General features: G+C 48.3%; 1 protein-coding gene across 1 annotated transcript in view; it reads right to left on the minus strand.

Annotated features, from left to right (window-relative positions):
- Positions 1 to 60: 60 nt before the first annotated feature.
- The window catches only part of LOC124151869 (F-box/WD repeat-containing protein 8-like), a 43,219-nt gene continuing 20,150 nt past the window's right edge, over positions 61 to 23,129 (minus strand). The window contains exon 11 of the mRNA XM_046524539.2: positions 61 to 1,205. Coding sequence (XP_046380495.2) covers positions 1,064 to 1,205 — 142 coding nt within the window. The 3' untranslated portion in view covers positions 61 to 1,063. The remainder of the gene's footprint in view (positions 1,206 to 23,129) is intronic.

The raw sequence follows: 23,129 nt of genomic DNA on the forward strand, positions 1-23,129 counted from the left end.
AGTCAGTGCAACCAAGTATGCCCCACAAAAGGTTCTATATATATCACAAACAAGCATTAGTTGACAAATGTACACATTTATTGTACAGTATGATACAGTTTCACCAGCAACATGTTCGTTGTTGTAAAGTTGTCTCAAGTAAATGCTATGATTAGTCAGTATGTCCATGTAAAACTGAAGGTTGCCTGGTTTAATGCACTGATGTACACACAATCACAGACACTGCTAATCCCAGTTCGGTTGTCTATGGTGATTTACACATACACATTAAAATCTTGGACATAAAAAAACAAAATACTTATTATTGCTAAAATCTTTTTTAAAACCGAAGTCTTCAGATGTGTTTGTGTGAGTGTATACATCCTAGAGTATGATGGTGTAATCTAGTGACATGATAGCAGTGATTGGCCAGCACTGGGCCACTACTAGAGCTCTCCAGGGGAAGGTTCAGTAACTCATGATCTGAGTTTAGTAATAACAATGACAAAAAAATCATTTAAGAGTATAAAAAGAGACAAAGAAGCACATCTCTTATTTTTTACAGTGGAGGAACAGTATTCTGTATACACACGTATGCATGGACACAAACAGAAGTTCAAGTCGTATGAAACAGCCAGGTATATACTGTGGATGTAAGTGTCGGCCTGGTTGACACACACGCGGTAGTTCATATTGAGTCGTATGAAACAGCAAGGTATATATACTGTGGATGTAAGTGTCGGCCTGGTTGACACACACGCGGTAGTTCATATTGAGTCGTATGAAACAGCAAGGTATATATACTGTGGATGTAAGTGTCGGCCTGGTTGACACACAGGCAGTAGTTCATATCGAGTTGTATGAAACAGCCAGGCATATACTGTGGATGAAACAGCAAGACTTATGCTGTACTTGTCGATCTGGTCAATAGTTTGTTTCAAGTTGTACAGCATATCAAGGCGGATGTTGTAGTTGTCGATATGGTTGATACACACACACGCACACAGTAGCTTGTTTCAAGTGGTATGGCACTGTAAGGCCGATGTTGTAGTTGTTGATATTGTTGATACACACACACAGCAGTTCATATTGTGTCATACGGCACGGCAAGGCGGATGTTGTAGTTGTAGGTGTCGGGCTGGTCATAGGAGGAATGGCAGATCTCGGGCAGTCCCTTAGTTGTCTGGTCAGCGGAGAAGTCGTACACCTGCAGTGATCCTCGGGACCTAGAAACACCAAGTCAGTGTCAAACAGTCCTCATAGGTTCCTGTCTGGTAACACCAAGTCTGTGTCAAACAGTCCTCATAGGTTCCTGTCTGGTAACACCAAGTCAGTGTCAAACAGTCCTCATAGGTTTCTGTCTGGAAACACCAAGTCAGTGTCATGTAGTCCTCACAGGTTCCTATCTTGTAACACCAAGTCAGTGTCATGTAGTCCTCACAGGTTCCTGTCTGGTAACACCAAGTCAGTGTCAAGCATTACTCACAGGTTCCTGTCTGGTAACACCAAGTCAGTGTCAAGCAGTCCTCACAGGTTCCTGTCTGGTAACTGGTAACACCAAGTCAGTGTCAAACAGTCCTCACAGGTTCCTGTCTGGTAACACCAAGTCTGTGTCAAACAGTCCTCATAGGTTCCTGTCTGGTAACACCAAGTCAGTGTCAAACAGTCCTCATAGGTTTCTGTCTGGAAACACCAAGTCAGTGTCAAACAGTCCTCACAGGTTCCTATCTTGTAACACCAAGTCAGTGTCATGTAGTCCTCACAGGTTCCTGTCTGGTAACACCAAGTCAGTGTCAAGCAGTCCTCACAGGTTCCTGTCTGGACACACCAAGTCTGTGTCAAACTGTCCTCAAAGGTTCCTGTCTGGACACACCAAGTCAGTGTCAAACTGTCCTCATAGGTTCCTGTCTGGTAACACCAAGTCAGTGTCAAACAGTCCCCACAGGTTCCTGTCTAGAAACACCAAGTCAGTGTCAAACAGTCCTCACAGGTTCCTGTCTGGACACACCAAGTCTGTGTCAAACAGTCCTCACAGGTTCCTGTCTAGAAACACCAAGTCAGTGTCAAACTGTCCTCACAGGTTCCAGTCTTGTAACACCAAGTCAGTGTCAAACTGTCCTCACAGGTTCCTGTCTGGACACACCAAGTCTGTGTCAAACTGTCCTCACAGGTTCCTGTCTTGTAACACCAAGTCTGTGTCAAACTGTCCTCAAAGGTTCCTGTCTTGTAACACCACGTCAGTGTCAAACAGTCCTCACAGGTTCCTGTCTGGTAACACCAAGTCAGTGTCAAACAGTCCTCACAGGTTCCTGTCTGGACACATCAAGTCAGTGTCATGTAGTCCTCACAGGTTCCTATCTGGTAACACCAAGTCAGTGTCAAACTGTCCTCACAGGTTCCTGTCTTGTAACACCAAGTCAGTGTCAAACAGTCCTCACAGGTTCCTGTCTGGTAACACCAAGTCAGTGTCAAACTGTCCTCACAGGTTCCTGTCTGGACACACCAAGTCAGTGTCATGTAGTCCTCACAGGTTCCTATCTGGTAACACCAAGTCAGTGTCAAACAGTCCTCACAGGTTCCTGTCTGGTAACACCAAGTCAGTGTCAAACTGTCCTCATAGGTTCCTGTCTGGTAACACCAAGTGTGTGTCAAACTGTCCTCAAAGGTTCCTGTCTGGACACACCGAGTCAGTGTCAAACTGTCCTCACAGGTTCCTGTCTGGTAACACCAAGTCAGTGTCAAACTGTCCTCACAGGTTCCTGTCTGGACACACCAAGTCAGTGTCATGTAGTCCTCACAGGTTCCTGTCTGGTAACACCAAGTCAGTGTCAAACTGTCCTGACAGGTTCCTGTCTGGTAACACCAAGTCAGTGTCAAACAGTCCTCACAGGTTCCTGTCTGGTAACACCAAGTCAGTGTCAAACAGTCCTCACAGGTTCCTGTCTGGTAACACCAAGTCAGTGTCATGTAGTCCTCACAGGTTCCTGTCTGGACACACCAAGTCTGTGTCAAACTGTCCTCACAGGTTCCTGTCTTGTAACACCAAGTGTGTGTCAAACAGTCCTCACAGGTTCCTGTCTGGTAACACCAAGTCAGTGTCATGTAGTCCTCACAGGTTCCTGTCTGGTAACACCAAGTCTGTGTCAAACAGTCCTCACAGGTTCCTGTCTGGTAACACCAAGTCAGTGTCAAACAGTCCTCACAGGTTCCTGTCTGGTAACACCAGGTCAGTGTCAAACAGTCCTCACAGGTTCCTGTCTGGTAACACCAAGTCAGTGTCAAACTGTCCTCAGGTTCCTGTCTGGTAACACCAAGTGTGTGTCAAGCAGTCCTCACAGGTTCCTGTCTGGTAACATCAAGTGTGTGTCAAACTGTCCTCACAGGTTCCTGTCTGGTAACATCAAGTGTGTGTCAAACTGTCCTCAAAGGTTCCTGTCTGGACACACCAAGTCAGTGTCAAGCAGTCCTCACAGGTTCCTGTCTTGTAACACCAAGTCAGTGTCAAGCAGTCCTCACAGGTTCCTATCTTGTAACACCAAGTCTGTGTCAAACAGTCCTCACAGGTTCCTGTCTTGTAACACCAAGTCAGTGTCAAGCAGTCCTCACAGGTTCCTATCTTGTAACACCAAGTCTGTGTCAAACTGTCCTCACGGGTTCCTGTCTTGTAACACCAAGTCAGTGTCAAGCAGTCCTCACAGGTTCCTGTCTGGTAACACCAAGTCTGTGTCAAACTGTCCTCACAGGTTCCTGTCTTGTAACACCAAGTCTGTGTCAAACAGTCCTCACAGGTTCCTGTCTGGACACATCAAGTCAGTGTCATGTAGTCCTCACAGGTTCCTGTCTGGACACACCAAGTCTGTGTCAAACTGTCCTCACAGGTTCCTGTCTGGTAACAACAAGTCAGTGTCAAACAGTCCTCACAGGTTCCTGTCTGGTAACACCAGGTCAGTGTCAAACAGTCCTCACAGGTTCCTGTCTGGTAACACCAAGTCAGTGTCAAACTTTCCTCATTGGTTCCTGTCTGGTAACACCAAGTCAGTGTCAAACAGTCCTCACAGGTTCCTGTCTGGACACACCAAGTCTGTGTCAAACAGTCCTCACAGATTCCTGTCTAGAAACACCAAGTCAGTGTCAAACTGTCCTCACAGGTCCCTATCTGGTAACACCAAGTCAGTGTCAAACTGTCCTCACAGGTTCCTGTCTGGACACACCAAGTCAGTGTCATGTAGTCCTCACAGGTTCCTATCTGGTAACACCAAGTCAGTGTCAAACAGTCCTCACAGGTTCCTGTCTTGTAACACCAAGTCAGAGTCAAACTGTCCTCACAGGTTCCTGTCTGGTAACACCAAGTCAGTGTCAAACTGTCCTCACAGGTTCCTGTCTGGACACACCAAGTCAGTGTCATGTAGTCCTCACAGGTTCCTATCTGGTAACACCAAGTCAGTGTCAAACTGTCCTCATAGGTTCCTGTCTGGTAACACCAAGTCAGTGTCAAGCAGTCCTCACAGGTTCCTGTCTGGTAACACCAAGTCAGTGTCAAACTGTCCTCACAGGTTCCTGTCTGGTAACACCAAGTCAGTGTCAAACAGTCCTCACAGGTTCCTGTCTGGGCACACCAAGTCAGTGTCAAACAGTCCTCATAGGTTCCTGTCTGGTAACACCAAGTGTGTGTCAAACTGTCCTCAAAGGTTCCTGCCTGGACACACCAAGTCAGTGTCAAACTGTCCTCATAGGTTCCTGTCTGGTAACACCAAGTGTGTGTCAAACTGTCCTCAAAGGTTCCTGTCTGGACACACCAAGTCAGTGTCAAACTGTCCTCATAGGTTCCTGTCTGGTAACACCAAGTGTGTGTCAAACTGTCCTCAAAGGTTCCTGTCTGGACACACCAAGTCAGTGTCAACCTGTCCTCATAGGTTCCTGTCTGGTAACACCAAGTCAGTGTCAAACAGTCCTCACAGGTTCCTGTCTGGACACACCAAGTCAGTGTCAAACTGTCCTGACAGGTTCCTGTCTTGTAACACCAAGTCTGTGTCAAACAGTCCTCACAGGTTCCTGTCTGGACACACCAAGTCAGTGTCAAACAGTCCTCACAGGTTCCTGTCTGGACACATCAAGTCAGTGTCAAATTGTCCTCACAAGTTCCTGTCTGGTAACACCAAGTCAGTGTCAAGCAGTCCTCATAGGTTCCTGTCTGGTAACACCAAGCCTGTGTCAAACTGTCCTCATAGGTTCCTGTCTTGTAACACCAAGTCTGTGTCAAACTGTCCTCACAGGTTCCAGTCTGGACACACCAAGTCTGTGTCAAACAGTCCTCACAGGTTCCTGTCTGGTAACACCAGGTCAGTGTCAAACAGTTCTCACAGGTTCCTGTCTGGTAACACCAAGTCAGTGTCAAACAGTCCTCACAGGTTCCTGTCTGGTAACACCAGGTCAGTGTCAAACAGTCCTCACAGGTTCCTGTCTGGTAACACCAAGTCAGTGTCAAACAGTCCTCACATGTTCCTGTCTGGTAACACCAGGTCAGTGTCAAACAGTCCTCACAGGTTCCTGTCTGGTAACACCAAGTCAGTGTCAAACTGTCCTCATAGGTTCCTGTCTGGTAACAGTCAGTGTCAAACAGTCCTCACAGGTTCCTGTCTGGACACACCAAGTCTGTGTCAAACAGTCCTCATAGGTTCCTGTCTAGAAACACCAAGTCAGTGTCAAACTGTCCACACAGGTTCCTGTCTGGACACACCAAGTCAGTGTCATGTAGTCCTCACAGGTTCCTATCTGGTAACACCAAGTCAGTGTCAAACAGTCCTCACAGGTTCCTGTCTGGTAACACCAAGTCAGTGTCAAACTGTCCTCAAAGGTTCCTGTCTGGTAACACCAAGTCAGTGTCAAACTGTCCTCACAGGTTCCTGTCTGGTAACACCAAGTGTGTGTCAAACTGTCCTCAAAGGTTCCTGTCTGGACACACCAAGTCAGTGTCAAACTGTCCTCATAGGTTCCTGTCTGGTAACACCAAGTGTGTGTCAAACTGTCCTCAAAGGTTCCTGTCTGGACACACCAAGTCAGTGTCAAACTGTCCTCATAGGTTCCTGTCTGGTAACACCAAGTCAGTGTCAAACAGTCCTCACAGGTTCCTGTCTGGACACACCAAGTCAGTGTCAAACTGTCCTGACAGGTTCCTGTCTGGTAACACCAAGTCTGTGTCAAACAGTCCTCACAGGTTCCTGTCTGGACACACCAAGTCAGTGTCAAACAGTCCTCACAGGTTCCTGTCTGGTAACACCAAGTCAGTGTCAAGCAGTCCTCATAGGTTCCTGTCTGGTAACACCAAGCCTGTGTCAAACTGTCCTCATAGGTTCCTGTCTTGTAACACCAAGTCTGTGTCAAACTGTCCTCACAGGTTCCAGTCTGGACACACCAAGTCTGTGTCAAACAGTCCTCACAGGTTCCTGTCTGGTAACACCAGGTCAGTGTCAAACAGTTCTCACAGGTTCCTGTCTGGTAACACCAAGTCAGTGTCAAACAGTCCTCACAGGTTCCTGTCTGGTAACACCAGGTCAGTGTCAAACAGTCCTCACAGGTTCCTGTCTGGTAACACCAAGTCAGTGTCAAACAGTCCTCACATGTTCCTGTCTGGTAACACCAGGTCAGTGTCAAACAGTCCTCACAGGTTCCTGTCTGGTAACACCAAGTCAGTGTCAAACTGTCCTCACAGGTTCCTGTCTGGTAACAATCAGTGTCAAACAGTCATCACAGGTTCCTGTCTGGACACACCAAGACTGTGTCAAACAGTCCTCATAGGTTCCTGTCTAGAAACACCAAGTCAGTGTCAAACTGTCCTCACAGGTTCCTGTCTGGACACACCAAGTCAGTGTCATGTAGTCCTCACAGGTTCCTATCTGGTAACACCAAGTCAGTGTCAAACAGTCCTCACAGGTTCCTGTCTGGTAACACCAAGTCAGTGTCAAACTGTCCTCACAGGTTCCTGTCTGGTAACACCAAGTCAGTGTCAAACTGTCCTCACAGGTTCCTGTCTGGGAACACCAAGTCAGTGTCAAACTGTCCTCACAGGTTCCTGTCTGGTAACACCAAGTCAGTGTCAAACAGTCCTCACAGGTTCCTGTCTGGGAACACCAAGTCAGTGTCAAACTGTCCTCACAGGTTCCTGTCTGGTAACACCAAGTCAGTGTCAAACAGTCCTCACAGGTTCCTGTCTAGAAACACCACGTCAGTGTCAAACTGTCCTCACAGGTTCCTGTCTAGAAACACCAAGTCAGTGTCAAACTGTCCACACAGGTTCCTGTCTGGACACACCAAGTCAGTGTCATGTAGTCCTCACAGGTTCCTATCTGGTAACACCAAGTCAGTGTCAAACAGTCCTCACAGGTTCCTGTCTGGTAACACCAAGTCAGTGTCAAACTGTCCTCAAAGGTTCCTGTCTGGTAACACCAAGTCAGTGTCAAACTGTCCTCACAGGTTCCTGTCTGGTAACACCAAGTGTGTGTCAAACTGTCCTCAAAGGTTCCTGTCTGGACACACCAAGTCAGTGTCAAACTGTCCTCATAGGTTCCTGTCTGGTAACACCAAGTGTGTGTCAAACTGTCCTCAAAGGTTCCTGTCTGGACACACCAAGTCAGTGTCAAACTGTCCTCATAGGTTCCTGTCTGGTAACACCAAGTCAGTGTCAAACAGTCCTCACAGGTTCCTGTCTGGACACACCAAGTCAGTGTCAAACTGTCCTGACAGGTTCCTGTCTTGTAACACCAAGTCTGTGTCAAACAGTCCTCACAGGTTCCTGTCTGGACACACCAAGTCAGTGTCAAACAGTCCTCACAGGTTCCTGTCTGGTAACACCAAGTCAGTGTCAAGCAGTCCTCATAGGTTCCTGTCTGGTAACACCAAGCCTGTGTCAAACTGTCCTCATAGGTTCCTGTCTTGTAACACCAAGTCTGTGTCAAACTGTCCTCACAGGTTCCAGTCTGGACACACCAAGTCTGTGTCAAACAGTCCTCACAGGTTCCTGTCTGGTAACACCAGGTCAGTGTCAAACAGTTCTCACAGGTTCCTGTCTGGTAACACCAAGTCAGTGTCAAACAGTCCTCACAGGTTCCTGTCTGGTAACACCAGGTCAGTGTCAAACAGTCCTCACAGGTTCCTGTCTGGTAACACCAAGTCAGTGTCAAACAGTCCTCACATGTTCCTGTCTGGTAACACCAGGTCAGTGTCAAACAGTCCTCACAGGTTCCTGTCTGGTAACACCAAGTCAGTGTCAAACTGTCCTCACAGGTTCCTGTCTGGTAACAGTCAGTGTCAAACAGTCATCACAGGTTCCTGTCTGGACACACCAAGACTGTGTCAAACAGTCCTCATAGGTTCCTGTCTAGAAACACCAAGTCAGTGTCAAACTGTCCTCACAGGTTCCTGTCTGGACACACCAAGTCAGTGTCATGTAGTCCTCACAGGTTCCTATCTGGTAACACCAAGTCAGTGTCAAACAGTCCTCACAGGTTCCTGTCTGGTAACACCAAGTCAGTGTCAAACTGTCCTCACAGGTTCCTGTCTGGTAACACCAAGTCAGTGTCAAACTGTCCTCACAGGTTCCTGTCTGGGAACACCAAGTCAGTGTCAAACTGTCCTCACAGGTTCCTGTCTGGTAACACCAAGTCAGTGTCAAACAGTCCTCACAGGTTCCTGTCTGGGAACACCAAGTCAGTGTCAAACTGTCCTCACAGGTTCCTGTCTGGTAACACCAAGTCAGTGTCAAACAGTCCTCACAGGTTCCTGTATAGAAACACCACGTCAGTGTCAAACTGTCCTCACAGGTCCCTATCTGGTAACACCAAGTCAGTGTCAAACTGTCCTCACAGGTTCCTGTCTGGACACACCAAGTCAGTGTCATGTAGTCCTCACAGGTTCCTATCTGGTAACACCAAGTCAGTGTCAAACAGTCCTCACAGGTTCCTGTCTGGTAACACCAAGTCAGTGTCAAACTGTCCTCATAGGTTCCTGTCTGGTAAAACCAAGTGTGTGTCAAACTGTCCTCAAAGGTTCCTGTCTGGACACACCGAGTCAGTGTCAAACTGTCCTCACAGGTTCCTGTCTGGTAACACCAAGTCAGTGTCAAACTGTCCTCACAGGTTCCTGTCTGGACACACCAAGTCAGTGTCATGTAGTCCTCACAGGTTCCTGTCTGGTAACACCAAGTCAGTGTCAAACTGTCCTGACAGGTTCCTGTCTGGTAACACCAAGTCAGTGTCAAACAGTCCTCACAGGTTCCTGTCTGGTAACACCAAGTCAGTGTCAAACAGTCCTCACAGGTTCCTGTCTGGTAACACCAAGTCAGTGTCAAACTGTCCTCACAGGTTCCTGTCTGGGCACTCCAAGTCAGTGTAAAACAGTCCTCATAGGTTCCTGTCTGGTAACACCAAGTGTGTGTCAAACTGTCCTCAAAGGTTCCTGTCTGGACACACCAAGTCAGTGTCAAACTGTCCTCATAGGTTCCTGTCTGGTAACACCAAGTGTGTGTCAAACTGTCCTCAAAGGTTCCTGTCTGGACACACCAAGTCAGTGTCAAACTGTCCTCATAGGTTCCTGTCTGGTAACAGTCAGTGTCAAACAGTCCTCACAGGTTCCTGTCTGGACACACCAAGTCTGTGTCAAACAGTCCTCATAGGTTCCTGTCTAGAAACACCAAGTCAGTGTCAAACTGTCCTCACAGGTTCCTGTCTGGACACACCAAGTCAGTGTCAAACAGTCCTCACAGGTTCCTGTCTGGACACATCAAGTCAGTGTCAAATTGTCCTCACAAGTTCCTGTCTGGTAACACCAAGTCAGTGTCAAGCAGTCCTCATAGGTTCCTGTCTGGTAACACCAAGCCTGTGTCAAACTGTCCTCATAGGTTCCTGTCTTGTAACACCAAGTCTGTGTCAAACTGTCCTCACAGGTTCCAGTCTGGACACACCAAGTCTGTGTCAAACAGTCCTCACAGGTTCCTGTCTGGTAACACCAGGTCAGTGTCAAACAGTTCTCACAGGTTCCTGTCTGGTAACACCAAGTCAGTGTCAAACAGTCCTCACAGGTTCCTGTCTGGTAACACCAGGTCAGTGTCAAACAGTCCTCACAGGTTCCTGTCTGGTAACACCAAGTCAGTGTCAAACAGTCCTCACATGTTCCTGTCTGGTAACACCAGGTCAGTGTCAAACAGTCCTCACAGGTTCCTGTCTGGTAACACCAAGTCAGTGTCAAACTGTCCTCATAGGTTCCTGTCTGGTAACAGTCAGTGTCAAACAGTCCTCACAGGTTCCTGTCTGGACACACCAAGTCTGTGTCAAACAGTCCTCATAGGTTCCTGTCTAGAAACACCAAGTCAGTGTCAAACTGTCCTCACAGGTTCCTGTCTGGACACACCAAGTCAGTGTCATGTAGTCCTCACAGGTTCCTATCTGGTAACACCAAGTCAGTGTCAAACAGTCCTCACAGGTTCCTGTCTGGTAACACCAAGTCAGTGTCAAACTGTCCTCACAGGTTCCTGTCTGGTAACACCAAGTCAGTGTCAAACTGTCCTCACAGGTTCCTGTCTGGACACACCAAGTCAGTGTCATGTAGTCCTCACAGGTTCCTATCTGGTAACACCAAGTCAGTGTCAAACAGTCCTCACAGGTTCCTGTCTGGTAACACCAAGTCAGTGTCAAACAGTCCTCACAGGTTCCTGTCTGGGAACACCAAGTCAGTGTCAAACTGTCCTCACAGGTTCCTGTCTGGTAACACCAAGTCAGTGTCAAACAGTCCTCACAGGTTCCTGTCTAGAAACACCACGTCAGTGTCAAACTGTCCTCACAGGTCCCTATCTGGTAACACCAAGTCAGTGTCAAACTGTCCTCACAGGTTCCTGACTGGTAACACCAAGTCAGTGTCAAACAGTCCTCACAGGTTCCTGTCTGGTAACACCAAGTCTGTGTCAAACAGTCCTCACAGGTTCCTGTCTGGTAACACCAAGTCAGTGTCATGTAGTCCTCACAGGTTCCTATCTGGTAACACCAAGTCAGTGTCAAACAGTCCTCACAGGTTCCTGTCTGGTAACACCAAGTCAGTGTCAAACTGTCCTCACAGGTTCCTGTCTGGTAACACCAAGTCAGTGTCAAACTGTCCTCACAGGTTCCTGTCTGGACACACCAAGTCAGTGTCATGTAGTCCTCACAGGTTCCTATCTGGTAAGACCAAGTCAGTGTCAAACAGTCCTCACAGGTTCCTGTCTGGTAACACCAAGTCAGTGTCAAACTGTCCTCATAGGTTCCTGTCTGGTAACACCAAGTGTGTGTCAAACTGTCCTCAAAGGTTCCTGTCTGGACACACCGAGTCAGTGTCAAACTGTCCTCACAGGTTCCTGTCTGGTAACACCAAGTCAGTGTCAAACTGTCCTCACAGGTTCCTGTCTGGACACACCAAGTCAGTGTCATGTAGTCCTCACAGGTTCCTGTCTGGTAACACCAAGTCAGTGTCAAACTGTCCTGACAGGTTCCTGTCTGGTAACACCAAGTCAGTGTCAAACAGTCCTCACAGGTTCCTGTCTGGTAACACCAAGTCAGTGTCAAACTGTCCTCACAGGTTCCTGTCTGGTAACACCAAGTCAGTGTCAAACAGTCCTCACAGGTTCCTGTCTGGGAACACCAAGTCAGTGTCAAACTGTCCTCACAGGTCCCTGTCTGGTAACACCAAGTCAGTGTCAAACAGTCCTCACAGGTTCCTGTCTGGTAACACCAAGTCAGTGTCAAACTGTCCTCACAGGTTCCTGTCTGGTAACAGTCAGTGTCAAACAGTCATGACAGGTTCCTGTCTGGACACACCATGTCTGTGTCAAACAGTCCTCATAGGTTCCTGTCTAGAAACACCAAGTCAGTGTCAAACTGTCCTCACAGGTTCCTGTCTGGACACACCAAGTCAGTGTCATGTAGTCCTCACAGGTTCCTATCTGGTAACACCAAGTCAGTGTCAAACAGTCCTCACAGGTTCCTGTCTGGTAACACCAAGTCAGTGTCAAACTGTCCTCACAGGTTCCTGTCTGGTAACACCAAGTCAGTGTCAAACTGTCCTCACAGGTTCCTGTCTGGGAACACCAAGTCAGTGTCAAACTGTCCTCACAGGTTCCTGTCTGGTAACACCAAGTCAGTGTCAAACAGTCCTCACAGGTTCCTGTCTGGGAACACCAAGTCAGTGTCAAACTGTCCTCACAGGTTCCTGTCTGGTAACACCAAGTCAGTGTCAAACAGTCCTCACAGGTTCCTGTCTAGAAACACCACGTCAGTGTCAAACTGTCCTCACAGGTCCCTATCTGGTAACACCAAGTCAGTGTCAAACAGTCCTCACAGGTTCCTGTCTGGTAACACCAGGTCAGTGTCAAACTGTCCTCATAGGTTCCTGTCTGGTAACACCAAGTCAGTGTCAAACAGTCCTCACAGGTTCCTGTCTGGTAACACGAAGTCTGTGTCAAACAGTCCTCACAGGTTCCTGTCTGGTAACACCAAGTCAGTGTCTAACTGTCCTCACAGGTTCCTGTCTGGTAACACCAAGTCAGTGTCATGTAGTCCTCACAGGTTCCTATCTGGTAACACCAAGTCAGTGTCAAACAGTCCTCACAGGTTCCTGTCTGGTAACACCAAGTCAGTGTCAAACTGTCCTCACAGGTTCCTGTCTGGTAACACCAAGTCAGTGTCAAACTGTCCTCACAGGTTCCTGTCTGGACACACCAAGTCAGTGTCATGTAGTCCTCACAGGTTCCTATCTGGTAACACCAAGTCAGTGTCAAACAGTCCTCACAGGTTCCTGTCTGGTAACACCAAGTCAGTGTCAAACTGTCCTCATAGGTTCCTGTCTGGTAACACCAAGTGTGTGTCAAACTGTCCTCAAAGGTTCCTGTCTGGACACACCGAGTCAGTGTCAAACTGTCCTCACAGGTTCCTGTCTGGTAACACCAAGTCAGTGTCAAACTGTCCTCACAGGTTCCTGTCTGGACACACCAAGTCAGTGTCATGTAGTCCTCACAGGTTCCTGTCTGGTAACACCAAGTCTGTGTCAAACTGTCCTCACAGGTTCCTGTCTGGTAACACCAAGTCAGTGTCAAACAGTCCTCACAGGTTCCTGTCTGGTAACACCAAGTCAGTGTCAAACTGTCCTCACAGGTTCCTGTCTGGTAACACCAAGTCAGTGTCAAACAGTCCTCACAGGTTCCTGTCTGGGAACACCAAGTCAGTGTCAAACTGTCCTCATAGGTTCCTGTCTGGTAACACCAAGTCAGTGTCAAACAGTCCTCACAGGTTCCTGTCTGGTAACACCAAGTCAGTGTCAAACTGTCCTCACAGGTTCCTGTCTGGTAACAGTCAGTGTCAAACAGTCATCACAGGTTCCTGTCTGGACACACCAAGTCTGTGTCAAACAGTCCTCATAGGTTCCTGTCTAGAAACACCAAGTCAGTGTCAAACTGTCCTCACAGGTTCCTGTCTGGACACACCAAGTCAGTGTCATGTAGTCCTCACAGGTTCCTATCTGGTAACACCAAGTCAGTGTCAAACAGTCCTCACAGGTTCCTGTCTGGTAACACCAAGTCAGTGTCAAACTGTCCTCACAGGTTCCTGTCTGGTAACACCAAGTCAGTGTCAAACTGTCCTCACAGGTTCCTGTCTGGGAACACCAAGTCAGTGTCAAACTGTCCTCACAGGTTCCTGTCTGGTAACACCAAGTCAGTGTCAAACAGTCCTCACAGGTTCCTGTCTGGGAACACCAAGTCAGTGTCAAACTGTCCTCACAGGTTCCTGTCTGGTAACACCAAGTCAGTGTCAAACAGTCCTCACAGGTTCCTGTCTAGAAACACCACGTCAGTGTCAAACTGTCCTCACAGGTCCCTATCTGGTAACACCAAGTCAGTGTCAAACAGTCCTCACAGGTTCCTGTCTGGTAACACCAGGTCAGTGTCAAACTGTCCTCATAGGTTCCTGTCTGGTAACACCAAGTCAGTGTCAAACAGTCCTCACAGGTTCCTGTCTGGTAACACGAAGTCTGTGTCAAACAGTCCTCACAGGTTCCTGTCTGGGAACACCAAGTCAGTGTCAAACTGTCCTCACAGGTTCCTGTCTGGTAACACCAAGTCAGTGTCATGTAGTCCTCACAGGTTCCTATCTGGTAACACCAAGTCAGTGTCAAACAGTCCTCACAGGTTCCTGTCTGGTAACACCAAGTCAGTGTCAAACTGTCCTCACAGGTTCCTGTCTGGTAACACCAAGTCAGTGTCAAACTGTCCTCACAGGTTCCTGTCTGGACACACCAAGTCAGTGTCATGTAGTCCTCACAGGTTCCTATCTGGTAAGACCAAGTCAGTGTCAAACAGTCCTCACAGGTTCCTGTCTGGTAACACCAAGTCAGTGTCAAACTGTCCTCATAGGTTCCTGTCTGGTAACACCAAGTGTGTGTCAAACTGTCCTCAAAGGTTCCTGTCTGGACACACCGAGTCAGTGTCAAACTGTCCTCACAGGTTCCTGTCTGGTAACACCAAGTCAGTGTCAAACTGTCCTCACAGGTTCCTGTCTGGACACACCAAGTCAGTGTCATGTAGTCCTCACAGGTTCCTGTCTGGTAACACCAAGTCAGTGTCAAACTGTCCTGACAGGTTCCTGTCTGGTAACACCAAGTCAGTGTCAAACAGTCCTCACAGGTTCCTGTCTGGTAACACCAAGTCAGTGTCAAACTGTCCTCACAGGTTCCTGTCTGGTAACACCAAGTCAGTGTCAAACAGTCCTCACAGGTTCCTGTCTGGGAACACCAAGTCAGTGTCAAACTGTCCTCACAGGTTCCTGTCTGGTAACACCAAGTCAGTGTCAAACAGTCCTCACAGGTTCCTGTCTGGTAACACCAAGTCAGTGTCAAACTGTCCTCACAGGTTCCTGTCTGGTAACATTCAGTGTCAAACAGTCATGACAGGTTCCTGTCTGGACACACCAAGTCTGTGTCAAACAGTCCTCATAGGTTCCTGTCTAGAAACACCAAGTCAGTGTCAAACTGTCCTCACAGGTTCCTGTCTGGACACACCAAGTCAGTGTCATGTAGTCCTCACAGGTTCCTATCTGGTAACACCAAGTCAGTGTCAAACAGTCCTCACAGGTTCCTGTCTGGTAACACCAAGTCAGTGTCAAACTGTCCTCACAGGTTCCTGTCTGGTAACACCAAGTCAGTGTCAAACTGTCCTCACAGGTTCCTGTCTGGGAACACCAAGTCAGTGTCAAACTGTCCTCACAGGTTCCTGTCTGGTAACACCAAGTCAGTGTCAAACTGTCCTCACAGGTTCCTGTCTGGGAACACCAAGTCAGTGTCAAACTGTCCTCACAGGTTCCTGTCTGGTAACACCAAGCCAGTGTCAAACAGTCCTCACAGGTTCCTGTCTGGGAACACCAAGTCAGTGTCAAACTGTCCTCACAGGTTCCTGTCTGGACACACCAAGTCAGTGTCATGTAGTCCTCACAGGTTCCTATCTGGTAACACCAAGTCAGTGTCAAACAGTCCTCACAGGTTCCTGTCTGGTAACACCAAGTCAGTGTCAAACTGTCCTCACAGGTTCCTGTCTGGTAACACCAAGTCAGTGTCAAACTGTCCTCACAGGTTCCTGTCTGGGAACACCAAGTCAGTGTCAAACTGTCCTCACAGGTTCCTGTCTGGTAACACCAAGTCAGTGTCAAACAGTCCTCACAGGTTCCTGTCTGGGAACACCAAGTCAGTGTCAAACTGTCCTCACAGGTTCCTGTCTGGTAACACCAAGTCAGTGTCAAACAGTCCTCACAGGTTCCTGTCTAGAAACACCACGTCAGTGTCAAACTGTCCTCACAGGTCCCTATCTGGTAACACCAAGTCAGTGTCAAACAGTCCTCACAGGTTCCTGTCTGGTAACACCAGGTCAGTGTCAAACTGTCCTCATAGGTTCCTGTCTGGTAACACCAAGTCAGTGTCAAACAGTCCTCACAGGTTCCTGTCTGGTAACACGAAGTCTGTGTCAAACAGTCCTCACAGGTTCCTGTCTGGTAACACCAAGTCAGTGTCAAACTGTCCTCACAGGTTCCTGTCTGGTAACACCAAGTCAGTGTCATGTAGTCCTCACAGGTTCCTATCTGGTAACACCAAGTCAGTGTCAAACAGTCCTCACAGGTTCCTGTCTGGTAACACCAAGTCAGTGTCAAACTGTCCTCACAGGTTCCTGTCTGGTAACACCAAGTCAGTGTCAAACTGTCCTCACAGGTTCCTGTCTGGACACACCAAGTCAGTGTCATGTAGTCCTCACAGGTTCCTATCTGGTAAGACCAAGTCAGTGTCAAACAGTCCTCACAGGTTCCTGTCTGGTAACACCAAGTCAGTGTCAAACTGTCCTCATAGGTTCCTGTCTGGTAACACCAAGTGTGTGTCAAACTGTCCTCAAAGGTTCCTGTCTGGACACACCGAGTCAGTGTCAAACTGTCCTCACAGGTTCCTGTCTGGTAACACCAAGTCAGTGTCAAACTGTCCTCACAGGTTCCTGTCTGGACACACCAAGTCAGTGTCATGTAGTCCTCACAGGTTCCTGTCTGGTAACACCAAGTCTGTGTCAAACTGTCCTCACAGGTTCCTGTCTGGTAACACCAAGTCAGTGTCAAACAGTCCTCACAGGTTCCTGTCTGGTAACACCAAGTCAGTGTCAAACTGTCCTCACAGGTTCCTGTCTGGTAACACCAAGTCAGTGTCAAACAGTCCTCACAGGTTCCTGTCTGGGAACACCAAGTCAGTGTCAAACTGTCCTCACAGGTTCCTGTCTGGTAACACCAAGTCAGTGTCAAACAGTCCTCACAGGTTCCTGTCTGGTAACACCAAGTCAGTGTCAAACTGTCCTCACAGGTTCCTGTCTGGTAACAGTCAGTGTCAAACAGTCATCACAGGTTCCTGTCTGGACACACCAAGTCTGTGTCAAACAGTCCTCATAGGTTCCTGTCTAGAAACACCAAGTCAGTGTCAAACTGTCCTCACAGGTTCCTGTCTGGACACACCAAGTCAGTGTCATGTAGTCCTCACAGGTTCCTATCTGGTAACACCAAGTCAGTGTCAAACAGTCCTCACAGGTTCCTGTCTGGGAACACCAAGTCAGTGTCAAACTGTCCTCACAGGTTCCTGTCTGGTAACACCAAGTCAGTGTCAAACTGTCCTCACAGGTTCCTGTCTGGGAACACCAAGTCAGTGTCAAACTGTCCTCACAGGTTCCTGTCTGGTAACACCAAGTCAGTGTCAAACAGTCCTCACAGGTTCCTGTCTGGGAACACCAAGTCAGTGTCAAACTGTCCTCACAGGTTCCTGTCTGGTAACACCAAGTCAGTGTCAAACAGTCCTCACAGGTTCCTGTCTAGAAACACCACGTCAGTGTCAAACTGTCCTCACAGGTCCCTATCTGGTAACACCAAGTCAGTGTCAAACAGTCCTCACAGGTTCCTGTCTGGTAACACCAGGTCAGTGTCAAACTGTCCTCATAGGTTCCTGTCTGGTAACACCAAGTCAGTGTCAAACAGTCCTCACAGGTTCCTGTCTGGTAACACGAAGTCTGTGTCAAACAGTCCTCACAGGTTCCTGTCTGGGAACACCAAGTCAGTGTCAAACTGTCCTCACAGGTTCCTGTCTGGTAACACCAAGTCAGTGTCAAACAGTCCTCACAGGTTCCTGTCTGGTAACACCAAGTCAGTGTCAAACTGTCCTCACAGGTTCCTGTCTGGTAACAGTCAGTGTCAAACAGTCATCACAGGTTCCTGTCTGGACACACCAAGTCTGTGTCAAACAGTCCTCATAGGTTCCTGTCTAGAAACACCAAGTCAGTGTCAAACTGTCCTCACAGGTTCCTGTCTGGACACACCAAGTCAGTGTCATGTAGTCCTCACAGGTTCCTATCTGGTAACACCAAGTCAGTGTCAAACAGTCCTCACAGGTTCCTGTCTGGTAACACCAAGTCAGTGTCAAACTGTCCTCACAGGTTCCTGTCTGGTAACACCAAGTCAGTGTCAAACTGTCCTCACAGGTTCCTGTCTGGGAACACCAAGTCAGTGTCAAACTGTCCTCACAGGTTCCTGTCTGGTAACACCAAGTCAGTGTCAAACAGTCCTCACAGGTTCCTGTCTGGTAACACGAAGTCTGTGTCAAACAGTCCTCACAGGTTCCTGTCTGGGAACACCAAGTCAGTGTCAAACTGTCCTCACAGGTTCCTGTCTGGTAACACCAAGTCAGTGTCAAACAGTCCTCACAGGTTCCTGTCTGGTAACACCAAGTCAGTGTCAAACTGTCCTCACAGGTTCCTGTCTGGTAACAGTCAGTGTCAAACAGTCATCACAGGTTCCTGTCTGGACACACCAAGTCTGTGTCAAACAGTCCTCATAGGTTCCTGTCTAGAAACACCAAGTCAGTGTCAAACTGTCCTCACAGGTTCCTGTCTGGACACACCAAGTCAGTGTCATGTAGTCCTCACAGGTTCCTATCTGGTAACACCAAGTCAGTGTCAAACAGTCCTCACAGGTTCCTGTCTGGTAACACCAAGTCAGTGTCAAACTGTCCTCACAGGTTCCTGTCTGGTAACACCAAGTCAGTGTCAAACTGTCCTCACAGGTTCCTGTCTGGGAACACCAAGTCAGTGTCAAACTGTCCTCACAGGTTCCTGTCTGGTAACACCAAGTCAGTGTCAAACAGTCCTCACAGGTTCCTGTCTGGGAACACCAAGTCAGTGTCAAACTGTCCTCACAGGTTCCTGTCTGGTAACACCAAGTCAGTGTCAAACAGTCCTCACAGGTTCCTGTCTAGAAACACCACGTCAGTGTCAAACTGTCCTCACAGGTCCCTATCTGGTAACACCAAGTCAGTGTCAAACAGTCCTCACAGGTTCCTGTCTGGTAACACCAGGTCAGTGTCAAACTGTCCTCATAGGTTCCTGTCTGGTAACACCAAGTCAGTGTCAAACAGTCCTCACAGGTTCCTGTCTGGTAACACGAAGTCTGTGTCAAACAGTCCTCATAGGTTCCTGTCTGGTAACACCAAGTCAGTGTCAAACAGTCCTCACAGGTTCCTGTCTGGTAACACCAAGTCAGTGTCAAACTGTCCTCACAGGTTCCTGTCTGGTAACACCAAGTCAGTGTCAAACAGTCCTCACAGGTTCCTGTCTGGTAACACCAAGTCAGTGTCAAACTGTCCTCATAGGTTCCTGTCTGGTAACACCAAGTCAGTGTCAAACAGTCCTCACAGGTTCCTGTCTGGTAACACCAGGTCAGTGTGAAACTGTCCTCATAGGTTCCTGTCTGGTAACACCAAGTCAGTGTCAAACAGTCCTCACAGGTTCCTGTCTGGTAACACCAAGTCTGTGTCAAACAGTCCTCACAGGTTCCTGTCTGGTAACACCAAGTCAGTGTCATGTAGTCCTCACAGGTTCCTATCTGGTAACACCAAGTCAGTGTCAAACAGTCCTCACAGGTTCCTGTCTGGTAACACCAAGTCAGTGTCAAACTGTCCTCACAGGTTCCTGTCTGGTAACACCAAGTCAGTGTCAAACTGTCCTCACAGGTTCCTGTCTGGACACACCAAGTCAGTGTCATGTAGTCCTCACAGGTTCCTATCTGGTAACACCAAGTCAGTGTCAAACAGTCCTCACAGGTTCCTGTCTGGTAACACCAAGTCAGTGTCAAACTGTCCTCATAGGTTCCTGTCTGGTAAAACCTAGTGTGTGTCAAACTGTCCTCAAAGGTTCCTGTCTGGACACACCGAGTCAGTGTCAAACTGTCCTCACAGGTTCCTGTCTGGTAACACCAAGTCAGTGTCAAACTGTCCTCACAGGTTCCTGTCTGGTAACACCAAGTCAGTGTCAAACTGTCCTGACAGGTTCCTGTCTGGTAACACCAAGTCAGTGTCAAACAGTCCTCACAGGTTCCTGTCTGGTAACACCAAGTCAGTGTCAAACAGTCCTCACAGGTTCCTGTCTGGTAACACCAAGTCAGTGTCAAACTGTCCTCACAGGTCCCTATCTGGTAACACCAAGTCAGTGTCAAACTGTCCTGACAGGTTCCTGTCTGGTAACACCAAGTCAGTGTCAAACAGTCCTCACAGGTTCCTGTCTGGTAACACCAAGTCAGTGTCAAACAGTCCTCACAGGTTCCTGTCTGGTAACACCAAGTCAGTGTCAAACTGTCCTCACAGGTTCCTGACTGGTAACACCAAGTCAGTGTCAAACTGTCCTCACAGGTTCCTGTCTGGTAACACCAAGTGTGTGTCAAACTGTCCTCAAAGGTTCCTGTCTGGACACACCAAGTCAGTGTCAAACTGTCCTCATAGGTTCCTGTCTGGTAACACCAAGTGTGTGTCAAACTGTCCTCAAAGGTTCCTGTCTGGACACACCAAGTCAGTGTCAAACTGTCCTCATAGGTTCCTGTCTGGTAACACCAAGTTAGTGTCAAACAGTCCTCACAGGTTCCTGTCTGGACACACCAAGTCAGTGTCAAACTGTCCTGACAGGTTCCTGTCTTGTAACACCAAGTCTGTGTCAAACAGTCCTCACAGGTTCCTGTCTGGACACACCAAGTCAGTGTCAAACAGTCCTCATAGGTTCCTGTCTGGACACATCAAGTCAGTGTCAAATTGTCCTCACAAGTTCCTGTCTGGTAACACCAAGTCAGTGTCAAGCAGTCCTCATAGGTTCCTGTCTGGTAACACCAAGCCTGTGTCAAACTGTCCTCATAGGTTCCTGTCTTGTAACACCAAGTCTGTGTCAAACTGTCCTCACAGGTTCCAGTCTGGACACACCAAGTCTGTGTCAAACAGTCCTCACAGGTTCCTGTCTGGTAACACCAGGTCAGTGTCAAACAGTTCTCACAGGTTCCTGTCTGGTAACACCAAGTCAGTGTCAAACAGTCCTCACAGGTTCCTGTCTGGTAACACCAGGTCAGTGTCAAACAGTCCTCACAGGTTCCTGTCTGGTAACACCAAGTCAGTGTCAAACTGTCCTCACAGGTTCCTGTCTGGTAACACCAAGTCAGTGTCAAACAGTCCTCACAGGTTCCTGTCTGGTAACACCAAGTCAGTGTCAAACTGTCCTCATAGGTTCCTGTCTGGTAACACCAAGTCAGTGTCAAACAGTCCTCACAGGTTCCTGTCTGGTAACACCAGGTCAGTGTGAAACTGTCCTCATAGGTTCCTGTCTGGTAACACCAAGTCAGTGTCAAACAGTCCTCACAGGTTCCTGTCTGGTAACACCAAGTCTGTGTCAAACAGTCCTCACAGGTTCCTGTCTGGTAACACCAAGTCAGTGTCATGTAGTCCTCACAGGTTCCTATCTGGTAACACCAAGTCAGTGTCAAACAGTCCTCACAGGTTCCTGTCTGGTAACACCAAGTCAGTGTCAAACTGTCCTCACAGGTTCCTGTCTGGTAACACCAAGTCAGTGTCAAACTGTCCTCACAGGTTCCTGTCTGGACACACCAAGTCAGTGTCATGTAGTCCTCACAGGTTCCTATCTGGTAACACCAAGTCAGTGTCAAACAGTCCTCACAGGTTCCTGTCTGGTAACACCAAGTCAGTGTCAAACTGTCCTCATAGGTTCCTGTCTGGTAAAACCTAGTGTGTGTCAAACTGTCCTCAAAGGTTCCTGTCTGGACACACCGAGTCAGTGTCAAACTGTCCTCACAGGTTCCTGTCTGGTAACACCAAGTCAGTGTCAAACTGTCCTCACAGGTTCCTGTCTGGTAACACCAAGTCAGTGTCAAACTGTCCTGACAGGTTCCTGTCTGGTAACACCAAGTCAGTGTCAAACAGTCCTCACAGGTTCCTGTCTGGTAACACCAAGTCAGTGTCAAACAGTCCTCACAGGTTCCTGTCTGGTAACACCAAGTCAGTGTCAAACTGTCCTCACAGGTCCCTATCTGGTAACACCAAGTCAGTGTCAAACTGTCCTGACAGGTTCCTGTCTGGTAACACCAAGTCAGTGTCAAACAGTCCTCACAGGTTCCTGTCTGGTAACACCAAGTCAGTGTCAAACAGTCCTCACAGGTTCCTGTCTGGTAACACCAAGTCAGTGTCAAACTGTCCTCACAGGTTCCTGACTGGTAACACCAAGTCAGTGTCAAACTGTCCTCACAGGTTCCTGTCTGGTAACACCAAGTGTGTGTCAAACTGTCCTCAAAGGTTCCTGTCTGGACACACCAAGTCAGTGTCAAACTGTCCTCATAGGTTCCTGTCTGGTAACACCAAGTGTGTGTCAAACTGTCCTCAAAGGTTCCTGTCTGGACACACCAAGTCAGTGTCAAACTGTCCTCATAGGTTCCTGTCTGGTAACACCAAGTTAGTGTCAAACAGTCCTCACAGGTTCCTGTCTGGACACACCAAGTCAGTGTCAAACTGTCCTGACAGGTTCCTGTCTTGTAACACCAAGTCTGTGTCAAACAGTCCTCACAGGTTCCTGTCTGGACACACCAAGTCAGTGTCAAACAGTCCTCATAGGTTCCTGTCTGGACACATCAAGTCAGTGTCAAATTGTCCTCACAAGTTCCTGTCTGGTAACACCAAGTCAGTGTCAAGCAGTCCTCATAGGTTCCTGTCTGGTAACACCAAGCCTGTGTCAAACTGTCCTCATAGGTTCCTGTCTTGTAACACCAAGTCTGTGTCAAACTGTCCTCACAGGTTCCAGTCTGGACACACCAAGTCTGTGTCAAACAGTCCTCACAGGTTCCTGTCTGGTAACACCAGGTCAGTGTCAAACAGTTCTCACAGGTTCCTGTCTGGTAACACCAAGTCAGTGTCAAACAGTCCTCACAGGTTCCTGTCTGGTAACACCAGGTCAGTGTCAAACAGTCCTCACAGGTTCCTGTCTGGTAACACCAAGTCAGTGTCAAACAGTCCTCACATGTTCCTGTCTGGTAACACCAGGTCAGTGTCAAACAGTCCTCACAGGTTCCTGTCTGGTAACACCAAGTCAGTGTCAAACTGTCCTCATAGGTTCCTGTCTGGTAACAGTCAGTGTCAAACAGTCCTCACAGGTTCCTGTCTGGACACACCAAGTCTGTGTCAAACAGTCCTCATAGGTTCCAGTCTAGAAACACCAAGTCAGTGTCAAACTGTCCTCACAGGTTCCTGTCTGGACA

This window comes from Haliotis rufescens, unplaced genomic scaffold (genome assembly GCF_023055435.1).
Source record: "Haliotis rufescens isolate VD_foot unplaced genomic scaffold, xgHalRufe1.0.p SCAF_15, whole genome shotgun sequence".
NCBI classification, from domain to species: domain Eukaryota; kingdom Metazoa; phylum Mollusca; class Gastropoda; order Lepetellida; family Haliotidae; genus Haliotis; species Haliotis rufescens.